The following is a 25993-nucleotide window of genomic DNA, read 5'->3' as shown; positions in this document are numbered from 1 at the left end:
GGTTAAAAAAATTATATATCCATCTGTCTATCTAAAGTTGCAGATTTATTTTGCCTTACTTACTTTATCAAGTTTAACCTAACATCATGGCTTTTTAGAGCTTCCAATGGCTCTGTTAACTCCGAAGTAATGTTTCCCAGTATTTTGAGTCTATAACTGTATGTTAAGACTAACTAGTGACAATGTCAGTGTTTTAACCATAGTATATAGTTCTATTATAAGCAAATAAGTCTTGTGTCAAGTACCAGCCTACACACAAGACAGTCATGTCAGACTGATCTGAGGTCACCTATGAAATCAGAGCATTAATGCTTGCTTGATCATGTAGATTAAATGTTTAACAGACAAAAACAATCAAATACAGAGCATTTAAAAGCTCTGTTAAAAAAAAATATATACGCCCCAGAAATTATGATCAGATATCAACTGAGACAGGAATGAGCAGTCTTACGAACCACAATATCTCTTCATTAAAATAATCGATGGAGTGATGACACTTCTTACTTTGGACTCGCAAATGCTTCTCCATAAAGACAGGAAGCGCACATTTCTAAATGGAAAAACAAGTTGGAATATGATGCAGTTTTTGTGTTAATTTTGTCTGATCATTTGGTAAGGACTGAGTGCATTTTGACCACTTTAAAGTCAGATTTTTATCATCCAGAAGGTGGAGGGAAATAGCAAGAAAAAACATACAACAGTGAACAGTGAGCTTAAGTTCTGTTTTTAATGGTGTTTGATACTGTGATTATTGGAATACAACAAAACATTAAATGCAATAACTCCAATATAAATATGATTTCAATATCAACATGATCACACATTGTACTTTAAAATATTCTTTATTCATATTTGAAAAGGTAAACAAATGGTCTAAATGTGATGCAGAGCTGTTGTTGTGTTACACTACACAAACACACCCACACACACAAACACACACACACACAATAAATGAGCACAGGAAACGTTTTTGGGACCTGACTCGAGCGCATTTTTATTGAACGTTTATAACTGTTAAAAACATGTATAAAATTGGTCCTGTTTCAGAAACAAGGCACGCATAGTCATGTCATTGTTCAGTGTTCATGTCATTATTAGCATTATCATTTATCAACATCGTCATCAGCATCATCAGCACGATCCATCTCAGTATTTGTCTAATAGTAGTATCAAGCATTCCCTAATATAAAAACACGTTCCAATAGTTTTCTTCTTTTTTTTTCACAGGAGGTTAAAATTTTATTCCGAGCAGCAAGACAATATTCATGCAAAGACGGGAGTGGAGGAGAAGATGCGAGCTGACTTGGACTGACGGGTCATTTAATAGTAGGTCTCCCGTTCCACCCATCCTGGATGCACAATGAGAGAAAACAAACAAACAGACAGACAAACAGTATTTAGAGGCGTCCTCTTGTGCAGTATGATATTTGAAAAGCACGCAAAGAGACAGAAGTATAACAGGGATTTAAAAAGAGAAGGAAAGGAGAAAAACAAGAGAGAAACGGACAGCAGAGATGGAGAACGAGGCAGAAAAACAAAGTGCAGAAGGAAAAGATAACACAAGCATGGATTATGGACTCACCTCCTGGGCTGCGTCTGAGGATCAGCTTACGGATTTCATCATAGATAAAGATGAGCAGGGAGTAAGGTAAGGCGCAGAACCACCAGTTGGCCCTGGAAAACACACAAAAAGAGATGAGAAACCCATACTATGCCCTCAGGCTTTGCTGAGCTACATGAGCTAGGTGGAGTTAGCATGATTACAGAGTCAACTAGATAAGTTTGAGGCTTTAGTCAAATCTTTAGGCGTTGCTTTATCTGCATTATTGTACACAGAGCAATGCATAAGAGAGAGAATGGCAGGCTCCACTTTGTAGTATTCTGACACTAAACTTTTGAAGGGGGCTAATTATCTAAGTGATTTATTCATTCATGAGTTTACGATGGTTTACTCACTTGAGAGGGTACATTCTGAGGGCGACATCCATGCCCGGGCAGTAAGAGAGGAAGGCAGCGAGGGCGGTCTCCTCAAACAGTCCAAAGATCAGGATCTTGTTTCTGAGACACACAAGGAAGAAATCAATAGAAAATTAGACTCAAGCAAACTTATTTGAATGGCTGAAAAGGTACATCCAAAATGCCAAACTAAACATTAGGGTTTCAATTTGCCCTTGACTAACACAGCAGCTAGTACAGAAAATGAGGCGAAACATCTCCATCTCAGGCCTAAACAATCCAGAGCTGGATTGTCCTGTAAAGAAACACAAACTGGGTTTTGGTGTGCTTACTTCATGCCCTGCTGGAAGACAGAGTTCCTTCTGGTCTTACAGATGATCAGATCGGCCCACTGCACGATGACGATGCTGGCAAAGAAGGCCGTGTGGCAGGTGAACTCTACGATCTTCCTCTGCTCGTACGTCTGAAGAGAAACAACAATCACAGAGGATTTCTATCAGGTTCTAACTACTGAATGATACGCTTTATTTGCTGCCTAGTGCGTGAGCTGTCACTGACCCACTGTTGTCCATAGCTGTCCTCCAGATCATTGATGTGCTTATTATCCCAGTTCACTCTGATGCCGATCAGGGTGGAGGGCAGGAAGCCGTTTTCAGCCAAGATCACAAAGTAGGTGAAGAAACCTGCCAGCGCCTGGATCATACCTGCAGGAGGGAGGAGAGCTCAGAACTCTGACAGCACACCACACTGAAATGATTCTGACTTTGTGTCATCTTTTAAGAAATGCCTTCAATGACTTTGCCTTTTAAACAGGACACTGCTGTACAGCTAACTATTCACTATTCACCAGGAATCAGTACATGATTAAAGGGGCACACTGAGACTTTGGTTTTAAGATTAATGAGGCAGCCTTTTGTGGAAATTTGAGGAATACTTGATTTAATAAATAAATAATGAGATTAGGTTGTCTTCTGAGGAATTATATGCTTACTGAAAATAAAAGGATTTAGGGGTAATTGATTATGGGATAATCAAAACCATAAAGATCTAAATTGAGACCTTATATTTTTGGAAAGTTGCAGATAGAGACCTTATAGGAGCACTGGAGTCCAAGTGTTTTGTATCTTATTTTGTCATATCGTGTTGTGTTGTATCGTAACGCATCACGTAGTGTCATGCCGTCTTGTGTCGTATCATGTCATATACTAGAGTAGCGTATCATATCATAAATTCTGTTGCCGGTTAAGATATTTTATGAACCCTTAATCAAAACCTCAAAAGTAAAGGCTTGTCTTTTAGTGACATTTTCTAATTTAAAAGGTATAAACTATATCCTCCATTAAGAAACACACATTTGAATGGAAAAGTCAACAGAGCTGTCTTTACAACAAATGATCCGTTCGCAACTTTGAGGAAAATGAATACAGCCAGATGTGTTGCTTGTGCTCTGCTCTTATAAGGTAGTTCAGGAAGTCCTGAAGGGTCAAGTTATTCCTGGCTTCATTACCCGAGAGGGAAAAATCAAAAGCCAGAGGCACCACTCTGTCGTCACTCCAACACACACACACACACACACACACACACACACACACACACACACACAACTACTGCTGCTGCTGTTCTCTATCAGTATGAGCCTATTTCTGGTGCATGCCTCTCTTCCAGTTATCTTGGACCACCCAGATACAGAGCTGCCCCCTTCAGAAAGATCTAACAAAGGAGACGTGAATGGCCTTTTCTGGTTCAGCTATAGAAATAGAAGTCTCTGTTTACCGATCTGTCCGTAGGCTATACTGATGAGCCTCTCGTTCACCAGCTTGTCTGTTTTGGGGTTTCTGGGCTGTCTCTTCATGATGTCGCTTTCAGCTGCTTCGTAAGCCAGGGAGATAGCAGGGACCTGGAAAACGAACGCAGGGTAACAGATCATTAATAATATGTATGTATGGTTTTTTAAATGGCACTGGAATCTTATTAAGTCTCTGCTTTCAGATTATACAAAAGTTGATGTCCCAGAATCAGTGTCAGAGAGTGAAAAGGGATAAAAGGCATCCATCTTTACCATGTCAGTTCCCAGGTCGATACAGAGGATGGTGACGGTTCCCAGGGGCAGCGGGATGTTGGCACAGATGAAGAGGAGGAAGGGTGTGATCTCAGGGATGTTACTGGTCAGAGTGTAGGCGATGGACTTCTTCAAGTTGTCAAAGATCAGACGGCCTGACGAGAACGATGCAAACGGTTTTAAGTGTGAGTGTTTTAATCATTTTTAACCCTCAGGCTGAATTTGATCACTAACAATCCAGTCAGCTAATTAGAGGTGGTGTTACCTTCTTCTACTCCAGTAACGATGGAGGCAAAGTTGTCGTCCAGCAGGATCATGTCAGCGGCCTGTTTGGAGACGTCAGATCCAGAGATACCCATAGCAACGCCGATGTCGGCCTTCTTCAGAGCAGGAGAGTCATTCACACCGTCACCTGTCACAGCCACAATGGCTCCCTGCAGAGAGAGGGAAGAGAGACGTGTGATTCTAATATTAATGTTTATGTGCAGACAAGAAAAGGCACGAAGGGGAAGACTTACATTGTATTGCATTTTTCTTAGAAAGAGAAGAGGAAGAAAAAATGTCACATTTTCTCAGAAAAACAGATGTTTGACTCCAGCCAAACGGAGAAGTCCAAGTGAATTGTGCGAGCGCATGAAGAGATATTCAACTGAAGTAACAGGTAGCCCTTTGTTGAGAGAGGAGTCACCATTCATGCTTTTGAGTGGCATTTCAATTTTCTGAAGTTACACTGCGTCACACAGAATAATATCCTCTTGTGAGAGAAAAGCCTCATTTTTCCAAAAGGTTTCAGGGCAGCTCTGCTTTATTCAACAGAACAGAGGGATGTGATAAAAGTGAAGAAGAGACAGCAGGGCGGATCAGTCGAGCCTGTCATCTGGGCAGAAATGTGAATGTCTGGTTTTGAAGATAATCAGAGACAGTGCTGCATGCTGACTACAGATATTGGATTAACTAAAAAAAGGCCAAAAGTGACTGTTTTAAATAAGAGTCATATTTAGACTGTCACATAGATTTTAAGTTTCCCAAAAACTAGCTAAAAGAAGAACGCAGTGAACAGAGGAGTTTGAAGTATAATGCTGGGACTTTAAAACGACATATCAACAATTAATCTCCCAGAAGCAGTTATGTGGGACACTCTGGAACACATTATTTTAATTAGTTCTGCCTACTTTATGACACTTTCAGTCGCATTCATCACACCACAAATCTCAAATCCAATTAAATGTGTATTAAATGTTAAAGAATATCTGCTTTAAAAAATAATGTATCGTTACAAATAAAGGACTATTTAACATGCACACACCGTTTGTTGGTCGCACTTTATCAGGCAATAACTCATTAAAACATTCATATCAGTAAATAAAACCACAGTTCAGCTCAGTGTCTTCTGCCTACTGATGCACTCGTGAATATTCATGTGCGATTGAGGTCACAGCATGACAGATGCTACGCCTGATTTTTCTGCCAACTCAGTCATCAGAGCGGAGCAATAATCATAAATAAGCACTAGGGGACAGAAATATCAAATATTCACACGTGAATTTACATAATAAGGCACAGGCACATGCTGCGTTTGCCAAACTGTAAAACAGCACAGCAGTTCAAATGCTGCAGAGGCTCATAAGAGTGGGAACATCTTCTCTTTGACACACACACAAACACCTCCTTGTTTGTTTTGTTCCCACCTGTCTCTGGCAGCCCTCCACAATGATCAGTTTCTGCTGCGGAGAGGTTCTGGCAAAGACAATCTCGGTGTGGTACTTCAGGATGTCATCAAGCTGCTCTGGAGAGAGATCCTTCAGGTCTCCGCCGTGGACTACACAGGCCTTGGCATCTCTAGAAGGGAGACAAAGATGCAAAGGTTATTTATTCAAAATAGAAGATTAATTAAACAAGGATTAGGAATAATATCCTTAGCATTGGGTTAAAAATTCTTAACAATCAGAACAGAATGGGACCCAGAACATAACCATGGGGTACTCCGAGTGTCATAAAAAATTTCCATTTTATTAACTTTTGCACACAGGGTGTTTTGCTATGTTAAGCAGTACCGGGGGTTGACTTCATTGATTGGGATGTTCAGACGTGCAGCGATGTCCTCAACAGTCTCGTTGCCTTCAGAGATGATACCCACACCCTTAGCAATGGCCTTAGCTGTGATTGGATGATCACCAGTTACCATGATGACCTAGGAGAAAGCCAAGTTGAAACACTGAAACACTTCACATTATAACATAATGAGTTGGCTGGAGGCTGACTGAAAGAGGCTTAAGTTTCCATTTCTAATTGTCTTTACCTTGATTCCAGCGCTCCTGCATTTCCCGACAGCATCGGGCACAGCAGCACGAGGAGGATCAATCATAGACATGAGGCCGATGAAGCAGAGGTTCTCCGTGGGGAAGTTCACCTCATCAGTGTCGAAAGCAAAGCCCTCTGGGAACTGGTCATCAGGCAGGTTGAAATGGCAGAAACCTTTATGAAACCAGAAGCCAAAAAGCATCAAAAGGATGAGAGGAGTAACCTAGAATAGTATTTCAATTTTCTGATCTCATTCCCTTTTGCCCTTCATCCTTACCCAAAACTCTTTCTCCCAGACCTCCCAGTTCAAGGTATGCATTCTGGAAAGCGTCTTTTAACTCGTCGTCCAGAGGCTGCTCTTTGCCCTGCAGCATGATGGAGGAGCAGCGGTCCAAGATTCTTTCTGGGGCTCCTTTCATCACCAGCAGGTGCTTGGACTCGTCCTCAGATGAGCTATTTTTGTGAACGGAAAGCTACAAACACACAAAAGAAAACATTTATTTTCATTATTCATGTTTAAATGCCTGTTTTGCTGTTTAATCCTCAACCCTAACAGGTATGAAGAAGGGCCTTCCCTAAAAACCTTTGGTAGAAAATAAGCAGGCAGATGACAAAATGTTTTATCCGAAGGCTATGTTTCAACTGAAGGTCTTACATTGATAAATGAGGATAAAATAACAAAACATCTAATGCTTCATTAAGCTCATGACATTAACAAACAAATTAATTATTTTCAGGAAATTAATATCTATCTTAGCATCCGACAACAGCCAATTTCCAAGTGAAAAATGATTTTATGCTGCAAAATAGCTTCTCTTTGCATACCTGGTACTTATTAGTAGAGTTGAATGGGATCTCGGATATTTTGGGATAGTTCTCTCGCATTTCCTGGACTGATCCGCAGCACAGCTCGATGCATTTCAGCAGAGCCGACTCAGAGGCGTCACCAGCAACATCTCTCTGGAGGAGAAAGAAAACTTGAATCGTATGCACCCAATTCACAGGTCCCAAACTTCTCGGTTTGTTTTGTGGCATTTATTTATGAATATAGCACGAGTCTGAATAATCAATACCCTCAATTGACAATTACTAAATGGTCCATCAGTGCCCTGTATGGTTTTTGTAACAAACTAGAATGCAAAAATATAGGATGCAAGAAAAATTCCTTTGGGGAACGAGCCTTGAAAGAAAAATGCAAATTTCCTGCATTCAGCGATCGTAATTATCGGGTTTGATAAACGCCAACCTCTTGTTTACTCTCCTCTCTTTTGTTACAGTGGTTGAGAGAAAAATAATGAGCAGTGAGGGGAGAGTGACTGGTAATTAGAGCCGCCACGGCAGCAAGACATTTACAGGTGATTAACACACACAGACACACACACACGTTAACAGGTTATTAACACGAGGGTAGAAACAAGAGTCTGGGCTCTGGAGCCAGGAGACTTATTTTACTCCTGGGGGTGTGTGTGTGTGTGTGTGTGTGTGTGTGTGTGTGTGTGTGTGTGTGTGTGTGTGTGTGTGTGTGTGTGTGTGTACTACAGGGAGAGTAATACAACAACTGCAAAACAAGCCTGATGGTGGCACAGGTCAGTTTTTTGCAAAGAATTAATGTTAATAACAAATAAAGGGGCTGATATCAATGTTTTAAGTCTTAAAGGACTAATATGTTTATGTATTGGTAGTATAGCGACATGAAAAGTTTGATTGTCCAATAAATGTTTCTATTTCTTTAAGAAAACTGAAGGATATGTTCAAAACTACAATATCATCTTTTATTTTCCAGAGTCCAAATATGAGGCTTATTAAACTCTAATTTCAGGGCTACACATAATGTTTCAGCCTCTTGTACATCATCACAATAAAAAACACATTCATCTCTCAGCACCCTTGAATAGGTTTTGACCATTAGCAGAAAATAATTGAGGCCAATATCAGGAAAAAAAAGAACAAAAGAGAAGAGGAACAGTTGTTTGCTTTTATAGTCTTTTGTTCAGTGCTTAAAAAAGGCACATTTGAGTTGGAAAAATGAGTCAGCAGTACAGACGTTTTAAACACTACCCACATAGTGAGCACACAAACTAAAAGCACGGATCAACAGAAAAAAGGCTTTCTTATTGTTGAATGAAGGTCCAGAGATAATAAGTTTGCAGAGCTCATTGTCTGCCTAATCATATTCTTCATTATTTATTCAATCAACAGAGAAAGTGTCGATGAGGGTGAAATCGTACCTTCAGGATGGGAAGATTGCTCTGCTCAGCCAGGAAGACGGCGCGGTTGCAGAGTCCGGCGATCCTGGCGAGGGCGGCCCAGGTGGCTGAGCTCCTGTCGAAGGAGGTCCCGCTCTGGTTCTCTGTGGTGTCGGCCTCGTGGATCTGGTTGTCAAACCACATGTGGGCCACGGTCATCCTGTTCTGGGTCAGGGTGCCGGTCTTGTCGGAGCAGATGGTGGAGGTGGATCCCAGGGTCTCCACGGCTTCCAAGTTCTTCACCAGGCAGTTCTTCTTGGCCATACGCTTAGCGGTCAGCGTCAGACACACCTAGAGTGAATATTTTTAAGGTAATTAGTCAATAAGTGAACTTTTTGGTGCTTAATTTGATCTATATAGTAAAACAGGACTCACAGTGACGGTAGCCAGGAGACCTTCTGGCACGTTGGCGACAATGATACCGATGAGGAAGATGACGGCTTCCAGCCAGGTGTACCCGAGGATAAGAGAGAGGACGAAGAAGGAAACACCCAGGAAGACAGCCACACCAGTGATGATGTGAATGAAATGCTCGATCTCGATGGAGATGGGGGTGCGTCCGACTTCCAGTCCAGAGGCCAGAGTGGCGATACGACCCATGACGGTGCGATCTCCGGTGCTGATCACGACACCACGAGCAGTTCCTGCAGCGATGATATATAGGAACCCAATTATGTATGGAACTCAAATAAATATATATAACGTGGAAAAAGAGCAATTAAAGAGACCTCTAGAGGCTCTACTGTAGTCTACAATGGATTTTGTTAAACAGTACAATTGGCTTGTAGACAACCAATCAAATCGATTTGTGCTTTTGGGCGGCACATAAAGACACCAACTATGTCCAGGCAGTTCAGAAAAGTTATGTGTGTTGGAACAGTAGATCTCTAAAACGTTCTCTCGTCGGATAATCTGAAGCATCATCCTTTGAACATACCTTCAACACAGTTGGTGGAGAAGAAGGCGATGTTCCTGGTCTCCAGTGGGTTGTCATTGGAGAAGTCAGGAGTACGAGTCTGGGGCTCAGATTCTCCAGTCAGGGAGGAGTTGTCCACCTGAGAAACAAACCATCTGACTGTGATTGATGGAAAAAAAAACACGACACAGAGCACGTGGCAACATCTGCAGAAAAGAGAAAAGCTGTAAGAGCTGAGACGACGGCTGCCAGGAAGTTCCTTTCACAAGGAGGAAAACAAACTTTTCTCTTCTGGCTTCAGAGGAGTTTTTGGCAGATTTGGGTTGAACGGCACTCTTTGGGTCCCTAACAGAAAAACAGCTAAATGATGCAGAGGTAGGCGACTTGGTGTAACAAAGAAAGAGGCATATCTGGGTCGAGCGTGTCTTGGGTGAATGATCTGAAAATGCATCGCAAACTTCTATCTGTCCTAATGCTTTTCAAATGAAACAACATGAATCCCTTAAGAAAAATAGTGCCTTGTTTGACATGATAAAATGTTTATAGTATCAGAAATCCAGTCGCTTACTGCTTACATCTAGTAGCATGCTGAGCTTTTATAAAGGAAGTTCAATGCACTGAAAAATAAAGATGCTGTCCAAGTGTCGAATGAAGCACAGTGACACACTTTCTTTTAATATGACTCCCAGACAGAAGAAAATAAGTCGCGCCGAGGTCGCCCACCTTGCAGCCGTGAGCGGAGATGATTCGCAGGTCAGCGGGGATCCTGTCACCTCCTTTCACCTCCACTAAATCTCCGACCACAACCTCCTCAGCGTTGAGTTGCTTCTTCTCACCGTCTCGGACGACCAGGGCTTGCTACGAGAGGAGACACGACGGAGACAGGCACTTATGTAAGACAGGGGGACAGAGCGAGCCTGATGTCTGTGCGTGATGGTTTAAGCTGCCTCCACGTCTGCAAGCAAAGCTCATTTCAATCATCTAAATGCTGAATGACTTTCATTTTTAAACTCCAAATTATTCAACAGGGACAATGAGACTGAAATATCAAGAGGACACTTTTTGTTTTGTGCTGCTAAATTGTTAAGACCTTGATTTTGTATGAGACAATATAGTTGGCATGGTGACACATCAACACCATCTGGAGTTTTTCAGTAATTATTAGTGATCTTTGTACATCTACGAGGAGATGTACAAAACAGACTATTTATTGGATAAGGTTAAGGTTGGGAGTGGTACCTGTGGGACCAGGTTCTTGAAGGAGTCCATGATCTTGGAGCTTTTGGCCTCTTGGTAGTACGAGAAGCAACCAGTGATGATGACGACAGCAGAAAGCACGACACCCAGGTACAACTGTGGACATAAATAAATGACATTTACATAGGTTTTTCATGCCGTTGAATCAAAATGCAACGTTAAATGAGATGTAAAATTCTGCTCCCTTTTGCTTTGCTCTCATAAAAACATCAAACATTTTATAAAATCCTCAGGTGGCTTGGGATCTGTCATTCTGTTAAAATGGAGACGATGTGTCATGGATATTTCAAGGACCTTTTCTTACATTATCATTGGCAGGCTCATCCTCCATTGCAGCCTGGATACCATAGGCCAGGAAACAGAGGATGGCACCGGTCCACAGAAGCATGGAGAAACCACCAAACATCTGAAGGATGACCAGAACAAAAGGGACACGTTAAGACGTTGAATTTTGGTTAGACATTTAAAACTAAAACCTGAAATTGGACTAAGAGAGAATAGAGAAACGTTCCAGAAGCTAGTTTCTGACTGAGTTGATGTTACCTGTTTGCAGAATTTGACCCACTCTGGGGTGGTGGGAGGAGGAGTGAGGGCGTTTGGTCCATCTCTGGCCAAAATCTCAGCAGCCTTTGCACTAGTCAAACCCTGCACACAAAAAAGATAAACACCAGATTATTAAGTGACAAATAGCTGACATTTCTTATCAAAACAACCACATTTTCAGTACTTCATCGTTGTTTTCCAGTCTGACGTGTAAACACAATCTCACTGGCACTATTTAAGTCTAAGGGGAACTGAAGGTTGTACTAGTTGCTTAGGAACGCAGCATCAACAGAAAAACAAGGCAATTTCCCTGATCAGCAGGTAGGAGGAAAAACAGAGGGGAGAGAAGGAGATAAATGAAGGTAAAGGAGATGAGAGAAATAGGATCATATGAAATCAGGGCACAGGGGCTCCTGCAGGTGATCAATTATTCACAGCAGCAGCACACACACACGTATGCGCTCTTAGCCTGGAGACCCTGGTTTAGAGGCACTTATTAGCTATTCTCCTTGATCTTCTTCATATGACCAGGAGCACATTAGCATTAAGAGAGAGAGAGAGCTGCTAATTAGAGGATGCTAAAAAAGGTATAGCTCATTTTTTTCTCTCTGGCCAAAGAAGATTGAAAAGCTGAACTGAACACTTAAACAGGCTACAGCCAGACGCTGGTTAGCTTAGCTTAGCAAAAGACTGGGAGCAGCTGGCTAGACGATGTCTAAAGGTCAGAAATTACACCTGCTGGCATTTTTAGAGCTCAAAATTTCATCACATGTAAACTGTAACGGTAAGAGATAACAGATCTCCTTCTCAATACGATTTCTTCTACACTTTCACTTAAATAGTCTAAAAACTAAACCTATCTATTTTCTCTTTTCCTTATTATTGTTTAAAAATGTCTTCATAAATCTGTTATTTATTATCTTATCTATCTTTTATTATTCATTATGATCAATCCATAAAAACAGATTGTTCAGACAAAATATAAACCATAATTCAGCAGCTGGTTGTTTTTACACAAACATAAAGACCAGAAAAAAATAAAATACTTATTTTGAGAGGCAAATTTAGTGACATTACATTATTACGTCCAACCTATAGTGTCCCTGTGAGTGCGGTTAACAGCTAAGTTAGAATATTTCTCAGTTTTTCACAGTTTTCGTCAAGAACGGAGAGAAACATATTTTGAACGTTTTGAACGCTCTCCTTGAAACAATACTGGGCTCAAGAATCTTGTTCTCCTTGCGAACTTTCCTCTTCCCCCTCTTTTGATATCGAAGTCTTGGGTTTTAAATAATCCTGGGCGAGCTGCAGCTGATCACCCTCTCAATGACTCTCCCTTCATGATATGAAAGAGAAAGATAACCTCTCCTTTAAACAAAATCAGTTTAATTCATTGAAGCCTCATTAATCATTCACCAGCGGAAGAGAGGATAGAAGTTAATGGAAAACAGCAGGCGATATGCTGCTGGTATTTGACATTAAAGTCGTCTCTGTGATAAATGTAGACAGAGAAACGCGGCTGCCAATAAACATCTCAGTGTGACACATTTGTGGAACGAAAACATTCAAAAGGACACAAAGAAGCAGGACTTTACTCACGTTGTTGAGGTCTGTTCCATATTTGCGATTGAGCTCGTCGAGGGTCAGCTTGTGATCATCCTGCAAACACACCACAAGAGACAGATTGAGGCTTCAGTTACCAGTGTTTACATATGAGTATCTACTGTATGTGTGTGTGTGTGTGTGTGTGTTCAGTATGCCAAAAAGCCAGTGACATTTACGGCATATTGTGTGCTGACCTTTCATTTTAGAGTGAGTACCACACACTGAGAAGAGCTCTAACAATGACAGGGGGACATTTGTCTGTTTAGGGGAAGGATGACTAAATGGATGAGGTTGACAAGGAGGAGGGAAGAAGAAAAAACAGAAGGAGAGGACGAAGAGGGGGAAGGAGAAAAGACATGAAACGGTAAGAGGGACAATGTAGGAGGAAGAGCATATGGAATATGGTAATATGGGAAGCAACAAATTGAGATAAGAGCACAACGTGAAATGAGGACACAAGAATGAAAGCAAAGGCAAAAGTGAGGGAGTTAGATAGGAAAAACATGTGGGCACAGATAGAAAGAAAAGAATTTGGATTTATATGCAATATTTTAGAAGCCAGGTTGAAGATATTACATAATGCAGTGTCCTCAAATTAAATTTAGAATTCATTTAATATTCGAGTAAGGAATCAGCTGTAATGGATGAAGACATCAACACACATCTCATTTTAGAGCTTTATAAATGTAAAATGTAATTGAAACTGAAGCTTAAAAGACCTTTAAACTTTGTATTTCAGACATTTTTGCTTTGTGACATCTTTAATTGTGTGTTATTATATTTGGCTTTATCTGGGGAAACAGTGTCAAGATGCATGAAGGAAGTACAAAAAGGATGACAGGATGGTCAGACGTTGAACAGCAAGAGGAAAAAGCCCTGAAGCCATCGGGTATGAAAGTGAATTAAAGACACCCACCATATCCACTTCTTTCTTCAGCTCATCCATATCCTTCTCCTTCTTCTTCCCCTTCGCCTTCTTCTTGCCGCCCTGCTCCGAGGTCGCAGCCAGCTCATACTGCTCGCGTCCTTCCTGCAAACACATCAAAGACATCGCTTTTTAAAAAACTTTAAGACAACTCAGAAAGCAATTAGTGTCAGGCAATATTCATAGGCTTGAATACGTTTTCAGCAACACCAGTGTTTCCCCTACCATTATATTGGGGGGCGGCCCCAATTTTATTTTTGGTCTTTTTGTGCCTTTATTGTAGGGATAGGATAGTGGATAGAGTCGGAAATCAGGGAAATAAGTCATTTAAGGATACCTTTCCGATAGAAAAGGACATCTGTCATTAAAAGTAACACATGAACACCAAGTGTTTGTGTCGTCGTGTCGGCTTGTCCCCCCCTCCCCCCCCCCCCCAACGCTGTAAAGCTAGGGGAAACATTGAACACTGTATTCAGCTGAAAGAGGCCGTCACCTAGCTAGGTAAACAGTCAAGGTTTTTTTTTCAAATATTTACTTTCATATAAGCGTTCCTCTTCTTTTTCTAGTGGTTATTGGTGTTTTTCGAAGAAAAAAAACACAGACAAACAGTACTGCCACCAACTGGATTGGAGTGGATTTAAGACCGGTGGTAAAATCTGGGTGAACCAAAAAGAACGGCCACCACAAACCACTTTGTCCTTTGTCGTGCCAAAAATCTTCCAGCGAAAAAAAGAGGCCAATGTATAATCTGTTGTCCGGCTGTTTTCATACTACTTGTTCCTAAATGTTGTCAACTTGTAACACCCTGTAACAGCTTTCATCACTCTATGCTTTCAGGACATTTCAAATGAAAAGTTTCAAACTGTTTTATTGGAGTATTTTTAGGTGGTGACGAGAGATCATGCAGAAATAACACGCTGACTACTGCTGAGGTGTGTCTGATGCGACGTGAACATGCCCGATGACTCAAAATGCCAGAAGGTATTCTGTCATACATCTTCATTTTAAGACCGCTTGTGGGTCGAAGCACTTAGAACAAGATTAAAGAGTAAACACACACACACTAAGGTCTAACAACTCGGAAAAGTGTGGACTAAATTGGGGCGACAAACTGCCAAAAACTTTAACAGAAAGTTCAAGAGAACACAAACAGAGTCACCTCGTTACTTGCCACATGCTGTTAGGGTGAGAGATCAGGAGTAGTGTCGCTTTATGGACACCAGCGCCATCTGTCACTGCACAAACAAACTCTACAGGGGGATCTACTTTCGGGGATATGAAAACTTTTGGGAGGTTTTCCATCACGAGAAAAGCTTTTTATAAACTTTTCTGTTTGTTTGAGTCTCACTTCAGCAGCTGACAAGTTTAATGAAATTGGGTTGCAACCAAAAGATTAGTTTTGTTGTCTGTAAATCTGTGGATAGAAGTCTCTACTTAAAGATTTTTGGTTAGTTTAATGTCAGAAAGTTGCAAAAGCTCTGGATCACTCCTTCAAAAGCCGAAGATGACGACGTCAACTAGAGGTTTTGCCCACAAAAATGATTTTCAAATAACCACAAAGGAAAGATTAATTAATTTAAGATTTATTTATTTTTTATTTTAGAGATAGGACAGTGGATCGACTCAGAAACCGGTGAGAGAGGGGGGGATGACATGCTGGAAGGGTAGCCACAGGTCAGAATTGAACCAAGCCCACTATTGAGGACTTTAGCCTTTGTACATGGGCAATAACCACTGGGCTACCTGCACCATCGGAATTCGAGGATCTTATCCTTTTTAAAAAAAAAAAAATCTAAATCATTTCCACCAACTGATCATGTGCCACTTGTTGAGTAAAAGTCAACCAAAGAAGGAAGCGTTTTTAAAGTTGCAGCTCGAGAACAAAAGTCCAGATGTTGTGTTGGTAATTTTATTTTATTAATTTTATTTGGAATTACTTATTACTAAAAAACTCACTGAAACCATTAAACCACTGAACGGTTCAATGTTTCATTAGCAGCTGAAGCTCAAGACTGAACACCTCTTGCCATGTGCATGCTTAATGTGTTTATTATTTAATCACTGTGTAGGAATATTTGAAAAGAAAACACAGGACCAGTCTCTTCTTAATCTATTAAAACCCTCGATTTTCAGGGATTGATCAGAGTAATATAATGACACATTAAGAAATAAACAACCACTGAAAACCACAGTATAAAAAGGGGGAGTGACAGGTGTTGTGTTGTTTCTGCTCAGTTGGAAGATAAGGTGTTTTTTTATGCATGGTGACGGATAAATCTACGCCATGAAAACAATAATCGCTTGTTTCAAACGCCCACGTTTGCAATAAAGAGTGCCACAGTCTGAGTGAGAAAAATACAAATAACACTCTATTCATTCACCAGCACATTTCCTTAACATAACCTCACCAGTTAACTACGTATTTATGCCAAACCCCAGAGAGGAACGGTAAACCACAGAGGAGTCATTTACTGGTAATCACACTCGGGGACAGTTTGTTGATTTTAACTCTAACTGAGACACAAACTCTCGCTGTAGGCAGAAGAGACCTAATTAAAACTGATCCTACTTTGGTATCAAGCATCCCTGCAACAATTAAGGAATTGTGGAAAACTGTGTTGATCAAACCCAAGTGAAAAAATATCCTCAAATTGTGTGTTTTTCCTCTAAATTCCCAGTATCACTCCATCAGCTCTCGAGCTATAACTCAGCGTGACAGACAGCCTCTTTCTCTCCGCCGTCTTCTCCGCAGACAGACACTATCAGCCGCTGCTGTAGCTGACAGAGCAACAAAGGCCTGAGCAAAGATTGTGTCCTCCAGACGGCTGAAAGCCAGAGGGTGTAAGAGACGGAGTGACACAGAGAAGGTGAGATACAGAGGAAGGACGACGGCGAGAGATAAAGAGGAGGAGGCAAAAGGAAGAAGAACCCAAAATGAGCTTAAGTTTGTCCTAAATCCTGCACTGAACGCAAGAAAATATGTATCTCACACGGCAGAGACACAAAAAGCCTTACCTTACCTGGCACAAATTTGCTTCATCGGTCTTTGTACAGTTAAAAATATCCATCCTGACAAGTGTTCAGCCACAGGTCATATCAGGTGAGATTTCAAAAACAACTGCAAACATACAGGTCTACAGTCAGTTTGCAAACACCGCACCCTAACTTCATTACTCTGCACCAACAGATGGCAAGTGGAGCTACTTTCAGCATCGTTTTCACTAGGAGATAAACATCTGTGGTCTCAGCTCGTGCTGTTGGGTTCTTGTGTAGCCTGGGAATCTTATAATGGTTCTTGTGACGGTCGGGTTATATATGGTCTGTTGGGTATCGTGCACTATGGGTTCTTTTCTGTTGAATTGTATTTAATTATTTTGAGTATTTTGCATCTGTTATGTTCTTGCTGTTGTTTATGTTCTTCTGTGATTGGTTTAGCTTGCTTTGTTCTTGCTGTTTGTCAAAGCACATTGTAAACCTGTGTTTTTAAAAGGTGCTATATAAATAAAGTTTTTATTATTATTATCATTATTATTATTATCCTTCTTCCCGGCTGTCCAGAGAAGAGCTGTGCCTCCTTGAGATGTAATCATCTGAATCATCAGTCAGGAAAAGCCGGAGCCGACTCACATTAAGTCAAAGGGATTTTTAAAATGCATTATGGTACAGAGTGCAACGCAGACACTATAAACTTTTGAATGTGCAGCTGACAATCTATGGCATATATGGACAACTCTATTAGCTCCTCTTTGAAGCAATGTTGCAGACCCCTTGAGCATGAAATCGTATGTACTGTACTTGTATGTGAATGTGATGGCCGCTGGACATGTTGCATAAGCACCACTAGCAGCGTCACTCAACAGGTGAAACAAGTGTAGCTTCTTAGAGTGTGTGCTAATCTAAGGCAGGGAGTGAAAGTTCAGCCTGTGTGCGTTTCAGGTAGGTAACAGGAGATCACAACAGCAGAAGCTGACATCGATTAGCAGTTAAAGCTCATCTATAATTCAGCAGTGAACAAGGATTAGAGGTGTTAGCATGTGAGCAGGGAGGGAGAGATGGAGGCTGCTGAAGTGACTACTAATCAGCCATTTGTCTGCTGCATACAACTCACAGTGTGCAGCAGCCATTTTGAAAACAGCTCAGAAGGCGATATAATGACCAAATGTGGACTTCCTGCACACGATCCCAGTCATGGAAATATGCTAACTAATATTGTTTTTTTCTTCTGCGTTAGCCTTTTAACGTTTCCCAGGCAGTGTGCGGAGCAGAGTGTGTGATCTCAGCACATGTTGTTTTTTTTGCTGGAGCCCCCCCCCCCGGCCGGCTAAGCTGGGAAAACACTGAGTCTGGCCCCGAATCGCTGTGGCCACATCTTAGCCTTTGGACCCCCGATGAGCCCCCGGGGGCCATCTGGCTTCAGGCGAAAAACCAGTGGTTCAGAGCCTGAAAGTGGAATGCAGACTTCTTCTTTCCAACAGACATGAAAGACTGATTAATTGATTGATTGGTTTCTGTGTTTAATGTAAGTAGAGAGATGAAGGTCCAGGATTGGAGACCTTTATTAAAACTTAAAACAAAAAGGAGATAACTGATTAAGTAAATCTGAAACTTTTCTTGCAGAAAAAAAATGACTAAAGATGTTTCTGATTTTGACTTTTTGAATGTTAATTTTTTACTTCTTCTTCTTCTTCTTCTTCATATAATACATATTTATATGTCAGTACTTTTTAAAGTATTGTCTTAGATCCAATCTTTAATCTTGATAATTGGAAGATTAATTGATGATGAAATAGAAAATGTGTAGATATAAATAGTTTCAGGACATCACAGCCATAAAACGAAAAGGGAGAGAAAACAGAAATTTGACAACAAATTGTTTTTCCAACCACTTTCTCTGAATGTTGAAAATGTTCCCATAGTTCAAACGTCCTGAAGGAAAACAATGGTTAGTGTTCTTTCCTCTTCTTCATTTAAATGTTATATCATTCAGTTTTGGTGTTTATTTACTATTTTAAGTCATATTTTACAATTAAGAACTTTAAAAACTGATTGCAAAGTAGCATAAATAGCATCAATATTTTTTTTTACAAGTACCTGTCATTTCAGTAAACAGCACTCACTTGTCCTGTGGCATACCAACAACTCCTATTTATTTAACATCCACTGACCCAAGCAAACAACTAAACACTGATAGAAAACACAGACGCCTTCCAGTTCTGCCTCTTTTGTTCCCTTAAAAGTTTGAAAGAAAATGAATAAATCTGAACATCAGATATTCCGGGTGGACTCGTCATCTCCAATAAAAGAGTCAAAATAAAAGATTGTTGTCACATTGAACAGTTAAAAAACAACTCTTCAGTAACTGATGAGCATCAGTCAGGCCCAAGCTGCTGCACGTAGAGCCCCTCTTGCGTCATCTCTTGACATTTCCTTCCAAAGAAGAAGCAAATTGAAAAGTCAAGCTGCCCAGCCGAGCTGTTTCAAAGAGCAGCTCTGAGCCTGCCGTTTACCCAATCACAGCATCCCTCTCATATCTTATTTCAAGCTCTGTATCTGAAATACTAACACAGTGAAAACAAACTTTTCTATCTGATCAGATTGTTAAAATAGCGTTCTAATGACCAGTTTAACACATATTTAAAATGAAATGACAAATATTTACAAATGATCATTTACAGGTGTATGAGGTATCGTCTCAATTGAGGAGGAGGTAGCACCCTTTCTAAATTAAAGAATAAGCTGTATCTGGTCAGCTTATTTATCTTTCTCATGTTGTACAAAATCTATCAAAAGTTCCTGGAAAATGTTTGTACAGGACTGTCATTTAATTTAAAAAGAATAACGTTATTTCCCTGGTCTTAATAGTTAAAGTTTCTCGTATTCCCTTTCTTTTTCATACACTACATAGTTTGCTGTGTATGGTGCTGACCTTCTACTTGCTGTCTTCTTTCATTCAGAGACCACAAAACCACTTAGAGCACTTCAGATAAAATATATGAGCACTGAGTCTGCAACGTTGAGACTTTATGCTTTATGGCAGCATGATATCAAATAAGCCAATTCCAACATACACCAGAGACACCAGACACGAGTGGCGTAACAATAGCTCAACTCTATTTCAATATTTACAAACCAGCAGACACTTACACTTCACAGTCTATGGCACGGCTGTTTCTTCTGCTTGTTATAAAGGGAAATCAAGGAACGTGCACAGGCCATCTAGAGTCCAATAAGACAATTGATAATGACTCTCTAAGCAGTTTATAATATGTGTTTTTTTTGGAATATGTTCATAACTCTATAGGCTACTCAAAGCCATGCTATTTACACTAATCATGATTTGAGATATGTCAATTTAGCGATAGAAGATAGAAGATATTTAAACCTAATGTTGAGGGCAGAAATATAGTCAGATTAGAAAAGAAGCCACACACACGAGCCTACTGGACACAGAACAATAACTCTTTGTTCAACTTCCATACAATGCACATCAAAAACACAAACAGAGGCTCAGAAATCTTTTCATGCGACTGTGAAGACCCCGGACGCACGGGCCGCGTTATCCGGCAGTGAAGCTGACCGAACACAGCCTTGAATTGATACAGAAAAAATGTCGCTTCTAGCGTTTGAATAAAGCCATGTACTAATCCTGATTCATGACTAACGTGTAAGGAATGTCTAAAGTCCGAAGACTGACAATGTGCTCCTTTTGGTGGGGAATAGGACAAAAGTGTGTAGCAGCAGGACTCTTGGTGAAAACTAAGAGAAAAACAGAGGAAGAAGGGGAAAGAAAACACGTGCAAGAAAAGGTTCAATGAACGAGCCTCTCTCAAAATGAACCCCTTAAAACAACTTATGCAGCCCCTGTATGTCCCTTTCTGCTCCGCCTGAGAGAACAGCGTCCTACAGGCTCGTACAAACATCAGAAGAGAGCGTTCGGTCAAGCGCTTGCATATTTTAAAGCGCACACTGGTTTTACAGGCAGACCTGAATTCCTACGAACAGCTCTTCCTGGTGCCAGATACACAAGCTGCTCATTCAACTGTGCAGACCCACACACACACACACACACACACACACACACAGCTCTGGGACCTTGCCCCGTTGCTACCAGCGACTAACGCCACACCTCTGGAGATATGTGAATGGACAGAGTCAAGTGATGTAGCCCCTCCTCCTTCCCATGTCCCCTCTCTCCCCCATTTCTCCCTCCTCGTTTCTCTTTTCATTTCCTCCGACTCCCCCGTTTTCTGTTTAACCGGTGAAAAGAGTGTGTTAATTTACACGGGGGTCGTGTTTAACACTCCCTTCACGTCCGGAGCAACTTTAAGCTTTTTTTTCCCGAGCAGAACAAAAGTGGACGGATGAATCAATGGCTTTCCTTTTGTGAACTTTCTACTGCCAGGGGTGACGCACAAAACACCACTGAAATCTACAGGCTGCCATCGTCATTACACAATATAGCACTTGAAAGGATACTTTATATGGACTGAAGCCACTTTCACACAATCCTCCTGAACATTTGAGAACGTTTCAGGACAGCATGTCCCCGACAAAGTGACGGAGTCTGAAAGAACGTACAGGCGAGCAAAGAAAAGAGTTGGAAACTGCTTCATTACATTCACAAAGACAACACCAGTCGTATGATATTAACCACAGCCCTCTGCACGCTCACTTGCATTCAATGTTCCTGAAACATTCCGGCTGCATTCACACATCATCTCACCCCGACTACACACGACATTCCTGTGTTCAATTAAAAGTACACGGGCACCTGTTGCAAGATATGCAATAACGTTGAAGTTTATTTAAGGTTTGTGCCCTTTGGTGATTTTCAGTATCAACAGGTGCATGATGGTCAGATGAAAATTGGTTGAATGAGGCAGCTCAAAGAGGCTACATCGTTAAAAAAATATACCCTGATTAATAAGTGTCTTCTTCTTCTTCTTTCTGTGCTAAATGAAATGTTTTATGTCCATGAGTAGACAACCTTAATGTTGGAAAGAACTGAAAAGTCAGTGCATGATTCCTTGAGTTCATTCCTCATATTTCAAGGCAAACAGAATCCTTGAGGCCTGTTTTTTCCACAAGCTAATGCTTCATTTAGTACCAGGAGTCTTAAAGATAAATTGTTCTGGATGTGGGAGAAGCTGCTCTGGACTGGAATGAATGAAGCAGTAAATCAATGGCTCCTTCTTTTCCCACTTTCAGGACAAAGCCCCGCCTCCCTGACAGTTATAGGCCAAGGCACCATAGCTACAAGTTGCATCATTTCCTCAGCAGCGGGAGGACAGAAAATGTGTTGCACATGTTTGTCTGAAACACTTCACGTAAACACATAAATCACACACAAACACTTTGCAGGGATTTATGCAGAGGTGCTTAAGGCCTGGATTATGACATGGCATTCCTGTGGCATGGAAAATGTCACATTTTTCCACTTCTAGCTGACAGAGTGAGCTCTCCAGATTGTTATTTTTAATGTTCTACTTTTGCTGAGCAACAGGCTTGCAGAGAAAGTTCAAAGAGCTTCCACAGAAAACAAATCGCACGGCTAGAAGCTGCTAAACCAAACAGAGACCAAGAGAAAGAGAAAAAGGGAGAGGTGGCATCATGTGAGAAAGCGAAAGAAGAGAGGGAGGGAGAGAAAAAGAGACAGCAAGAAGATAAAAGGCACAAACAGCGTGGCTAAGGGGAATAACGGGGGGAGTCGGGGATGGAGAGAGTGTGAAAAAAGAGAGAAAGTAGGAGGGAGAGAGAGGGCTGTGTTCTGTCACAGACAAGAGGTGGAGTGTGACAAAAGCCCCGGTTAATACACAATGACTGCCGAGCGGAAAGAATGTTAAATCCTCGGAGAGAGAGGGACGGAGCGGAGGGAAAACAGGTAGAAACAGAGTGAGAGAACAAGAGGGAAACAGACTGTAAAGAATGGATGTGAAGGAAGAGTCGGGGTGCCCCCTTTGGACGAGATTAAATGTGGCCCCGCGCTGACATCCTGGGTCAGGTCACAGTGGGGAGAACAGTGTGAGATGTAACCAGCAGAGACCTTGCGAGGAGTTACAGATGTTGCCATCTCTTGCAATTAAAGAGATAGTTCCTCCGATGACTTCCCCTTCAATCGTATGCCCTATTTTCAGACCCAGTGTGGCGATCATAAACAGAAAGATCCACAGATCTACGGTCCAATTAAATGACACTTACATAATGAGCGTACTCTGCAAGAATCGGCACAATGACACGTTTGCAGCTTTGTCTGATCTAATAGACGTCGAGCTGAATGTTGCACGTTTTCATTGGAATGACGTGAAGTTGAACAAATGTCACTTTTGTCCAGAGTCTGAAAATGTCCTTGTTGGAACATTTTGGGTTGTTTTTTTTCCCTTTAACATTTATTGCTGTCAAGTTTCAAACTCAAACTGTGGAGGAGAAAACACGGAGAAGACTGAGTGAGGTATTATGATGAAATATTTTGTAGGATTCCCACCATCGGTCTCCTGCGAATTCGACATCTGTCTATATATTCTGTCCATATCGCTGCACCTGTTTACCAACCAGCACAGAGACTGATCGACAGACTTTTTGAAATGCATCTTAGATTATTATTATCAAGTAAAAACAAAATTCATCGACAGAAAGGGATGCGTTTGAATATTTACACCATATCTGAGAGCCAAGTTGTTCAAAAGAGGGAGGCAATGCGGCAACTGGTGCCTCTCTGCTCCCCCCCCCCCCCCCCAAAAAAAAATCTCCCCCTCCACCACCAACACCTCCTCCGCCTCTTTCTTTTCCTCTCCTCTCAGCTCACTTTCTTTTCCCTGCTGGTATCACTGTGATGCCGATGTGATGAGCAAACATGGAAGAGCAGGAAAAAAGGGCAGCAGAGGGGTAATCTCATATTAGCAAGGTCCAAAACGCTTGGAGTAAAAGTGGGAAAAACATAATCTCTCTGATACCTGTGCTCAATCTCACTGCCCTGATTCTTCTCCATTACAGCAAAACAACTCCCCCTCCTCCCCCTCAATCTCTTTCTCTCCTTTTCCTCCCACCAGGGAAGCTCTGTAGTCGCGCTCATTCCTTCCAAGTCTAGCTATTTGTCTTTGCCAAAGCTGAATGTATTGGAAAAAAAAAAAAAAAGAGGAGAAGAAGACCAGAGAGAAGGGGGGTTGGGGGGGGGGGGGGGCACTGTAGGGAGGTGGAAGGAGGTTGGATGGGGGCAGGGCATGGCTTTCATCACATATGGAAGGAAGAGGAGGAAAAAAAAAAACACAGCAGCAGCCAACAGAGAGTGAGGAAAGATTTTCAGAATCGTAAATGACTGAATGAGACGCTCTGCTTCACATCTCCCGCCACAGATCTCCCCCCTCCACCCCTCTCTCTCTCTCTCTCTCTTTCTGTCCATCTTTCTCTCCCTCCGTCCACCTCTCCATCCCTCGCAGGCTGCATCCATAATGAGTGTTTCTATTGCGCAGCATGGAAGGGTGTGGCGACGGCTGATATTTTGTAGAACCGGGTCCAGTTCAATTCAACTAACTGCTGTGTGGTGGCTAAAAATAAAGAGCAAAACATAACACAAGGTCTGCTGGGTCGAAATAGGATGTTTTTCTACACACCGCCTGTCAAAAATGTCAGTGAAAATAACAACTCTTATGGCTACAACTAACGAGACACATCTTTCAAATAAAAAGAAAACACAGAAGAAACAAATGTTACTGTTAAAAGAACGAAGCTACAACCAGAAAATGACGACAACACTGCACAAAATAAGAAATGCTGACAAACTAGTTGAGGATTATCATTTTTCAACCAATAAAGCTTTCAAAGGAACTTCATGGTAAATAAAACAGGGAGGAAAAACTGCATGCAAACAGATGATTTTGCAAAAAGATCACGGAAACAGAAGAAAAAAGACCCCTGCAGAGCGGACACATTAGAAACAACTTTCAGACTATTTCAATGTCCAGGTGGCATTATCAATAATCTGTCATCGAAAGATAACTGCTACATGTTGAAAATGTCATATTATATGATATAATGCAAATTTTTTTTGCCATGTTTTCTCACTGCTCACTACTTAAATGTAACTCACTCGGATGCATTTGGACATGAGCATACTGCAAAAGGGTGCCAGCCTAAAAAAGCAGCCACCGAAAGATTAATGATCCCGGAAAGGGGGGGGGGGTGTAGATTTGACTTTAAAAGTTAAGTTTTAATAGTCACAAAGCTCCAAATCTCTCAGCCATCAAAGGATAACGTGGGCTGGGCTGGGCTGGACTTCCCCCCCCTCCCTCCCTCCCACTGTCAGAACATTTCTTCTACTGCTGTCCTCTAAAGTGCCACATTAAAAAAAAAACAAAAAAAAAAAACAGCAACATATCAGGAAACTGTCACATGTTGCCTCTTCTTAGAGAGCTACAGTGATTTTGAAACTACTTGAAATTCCACATGCAGCAGGGGTAACTCTGTCGCCATTTTTCGGCTCAAAATTGGACTAAAACGGAGCGTGAAATAGCAGCCCACAGCCAGTCACGCAGTTTTCTCCGTTTATTTCCACAGCTGCAACATCTCCGCTAATACCGTTAGCCCGGCAAAACTTTGACAGTGCAGGCGTTTGCGAACATCCCGTTATGTAACCGGGACGCCGAGCCGCCACGAGCATCTTTCTCAGCCTCTGGAAACTTCTTTCTGAGGAGTTGTTTCCTCCTAACTCGGACCACTCGAAAGGTGGTCTTGTGTTTTTTTTGGGGGGGGGTTGCTGCAAACACGGAAGTCCTCGCAGTAGTTTCAGGCATTTTGAGAGAGAGAGAAAACAGCTTGCTTATCTTAACACATGTGATACTCCACCTCCCCCCGTGACAACATCAACATTGATTCACTAAACCACTTGTTTGAATGGTCAACTTTTTAATCCGTCTTTTTTCGCCAAAATAAACCTCGACATAAACACTAACAGCATCCGAGAAGTGAAACAAAGAGAAACAATTTTTACTCACTCCTCGTCCCATGGTTCCGAAGATGTGGACTCTTCCCACTTCAAGTAGAAATAGACGAACAAAATTCCACCTTAAAAATTATTTACAATACAAATATTTAAAGAAAATAAAACTCCAGGATGTGGCTGCTATTTTTTTATTTTTTTTTATTTTTAACTTTTTTTCTACAGCACGTGTCACTCCTTCAGGACGCACATC

The 25993-nt window shown here is 41.4% G+C and overlaps 1 protein-coding gene across 2 annotated transcripts; it reads right to left on the bottom strand.

Annotated features, from left to right (window-relative positions):
• Nucleotides 1–708: 708 nt before the first annotated feature.
• Nucleotides 709–25993, bottom strand: LOC132959850 (sodium/potassium-transporting ATPase subunit alpha-1). Of its 2 annotated transcripts, none has more exons than XM_061033087.1 (23): nucleotides 25796–25993; nucleotides 13800–13913; nucleotides 12878–12937; nucleotides 11279–11380; nucleotides 11040–11141; nucleotides 10718–10831; nucleotides 10202–10336; nucleotides 9500–9617; nucleotides 8938–9206; nucleotides 8545–8853; nucleotides 7142–7276; nucleotides 6594–6789; nucleotides 6315–6490; nucleotides 6070–6206; nucleotides 5704–5854; nucleotides 4281–4449; nucleotides 4016–4170; nucleotides 3730–3853; nucleotides 2515–2660; nucleotides 2289–2419; nucleotides 1957–2058; nucleotides 1583–1674; nucleotides 709–1349 (listed from the first exon to the last, which is right to left on the bottom strand). In XM_061033087.1, the coding sequence occupies exons 1-23, from the start codon at nucleotides 25805–25807 to the stop codon at nucleotides 1321–1323; spliced, it is 3078 nt and encodes a 1025-aa protein (XP_060889070.1). In that variant the 5' UTR covers nucleotides 25808–25993; the 3' UTR covers nucleotides 709–1320. The 2 variants fall into 2 exon arrangements, with proteins under 2 accessions (XP_060889070.1, XP_060889069.1); XM_061033086.1 differs by lacking the exon at nucleotides 25796–25993 and adding an exon at nucleotides 16829–16942.

Source organism: Labrus mixtus, chromosome 24 (assembly GCF_963584025.1).
Source record: "Labrus mixtus chromosome 24, fLabMix1.1, whole genome shotgun sequence".
Taxonomy (NCBI): Eukaryota; Metazoa; Chordata; class Actinopteri; order Labriformes; family Labridae; genus Labrus; species Labrus mixtus.
The sequence above is the reverse complement of the archived record's forward strand: the minus strand, read 5'-3'. Positions and strand labels throughout refer to the sequence as shown.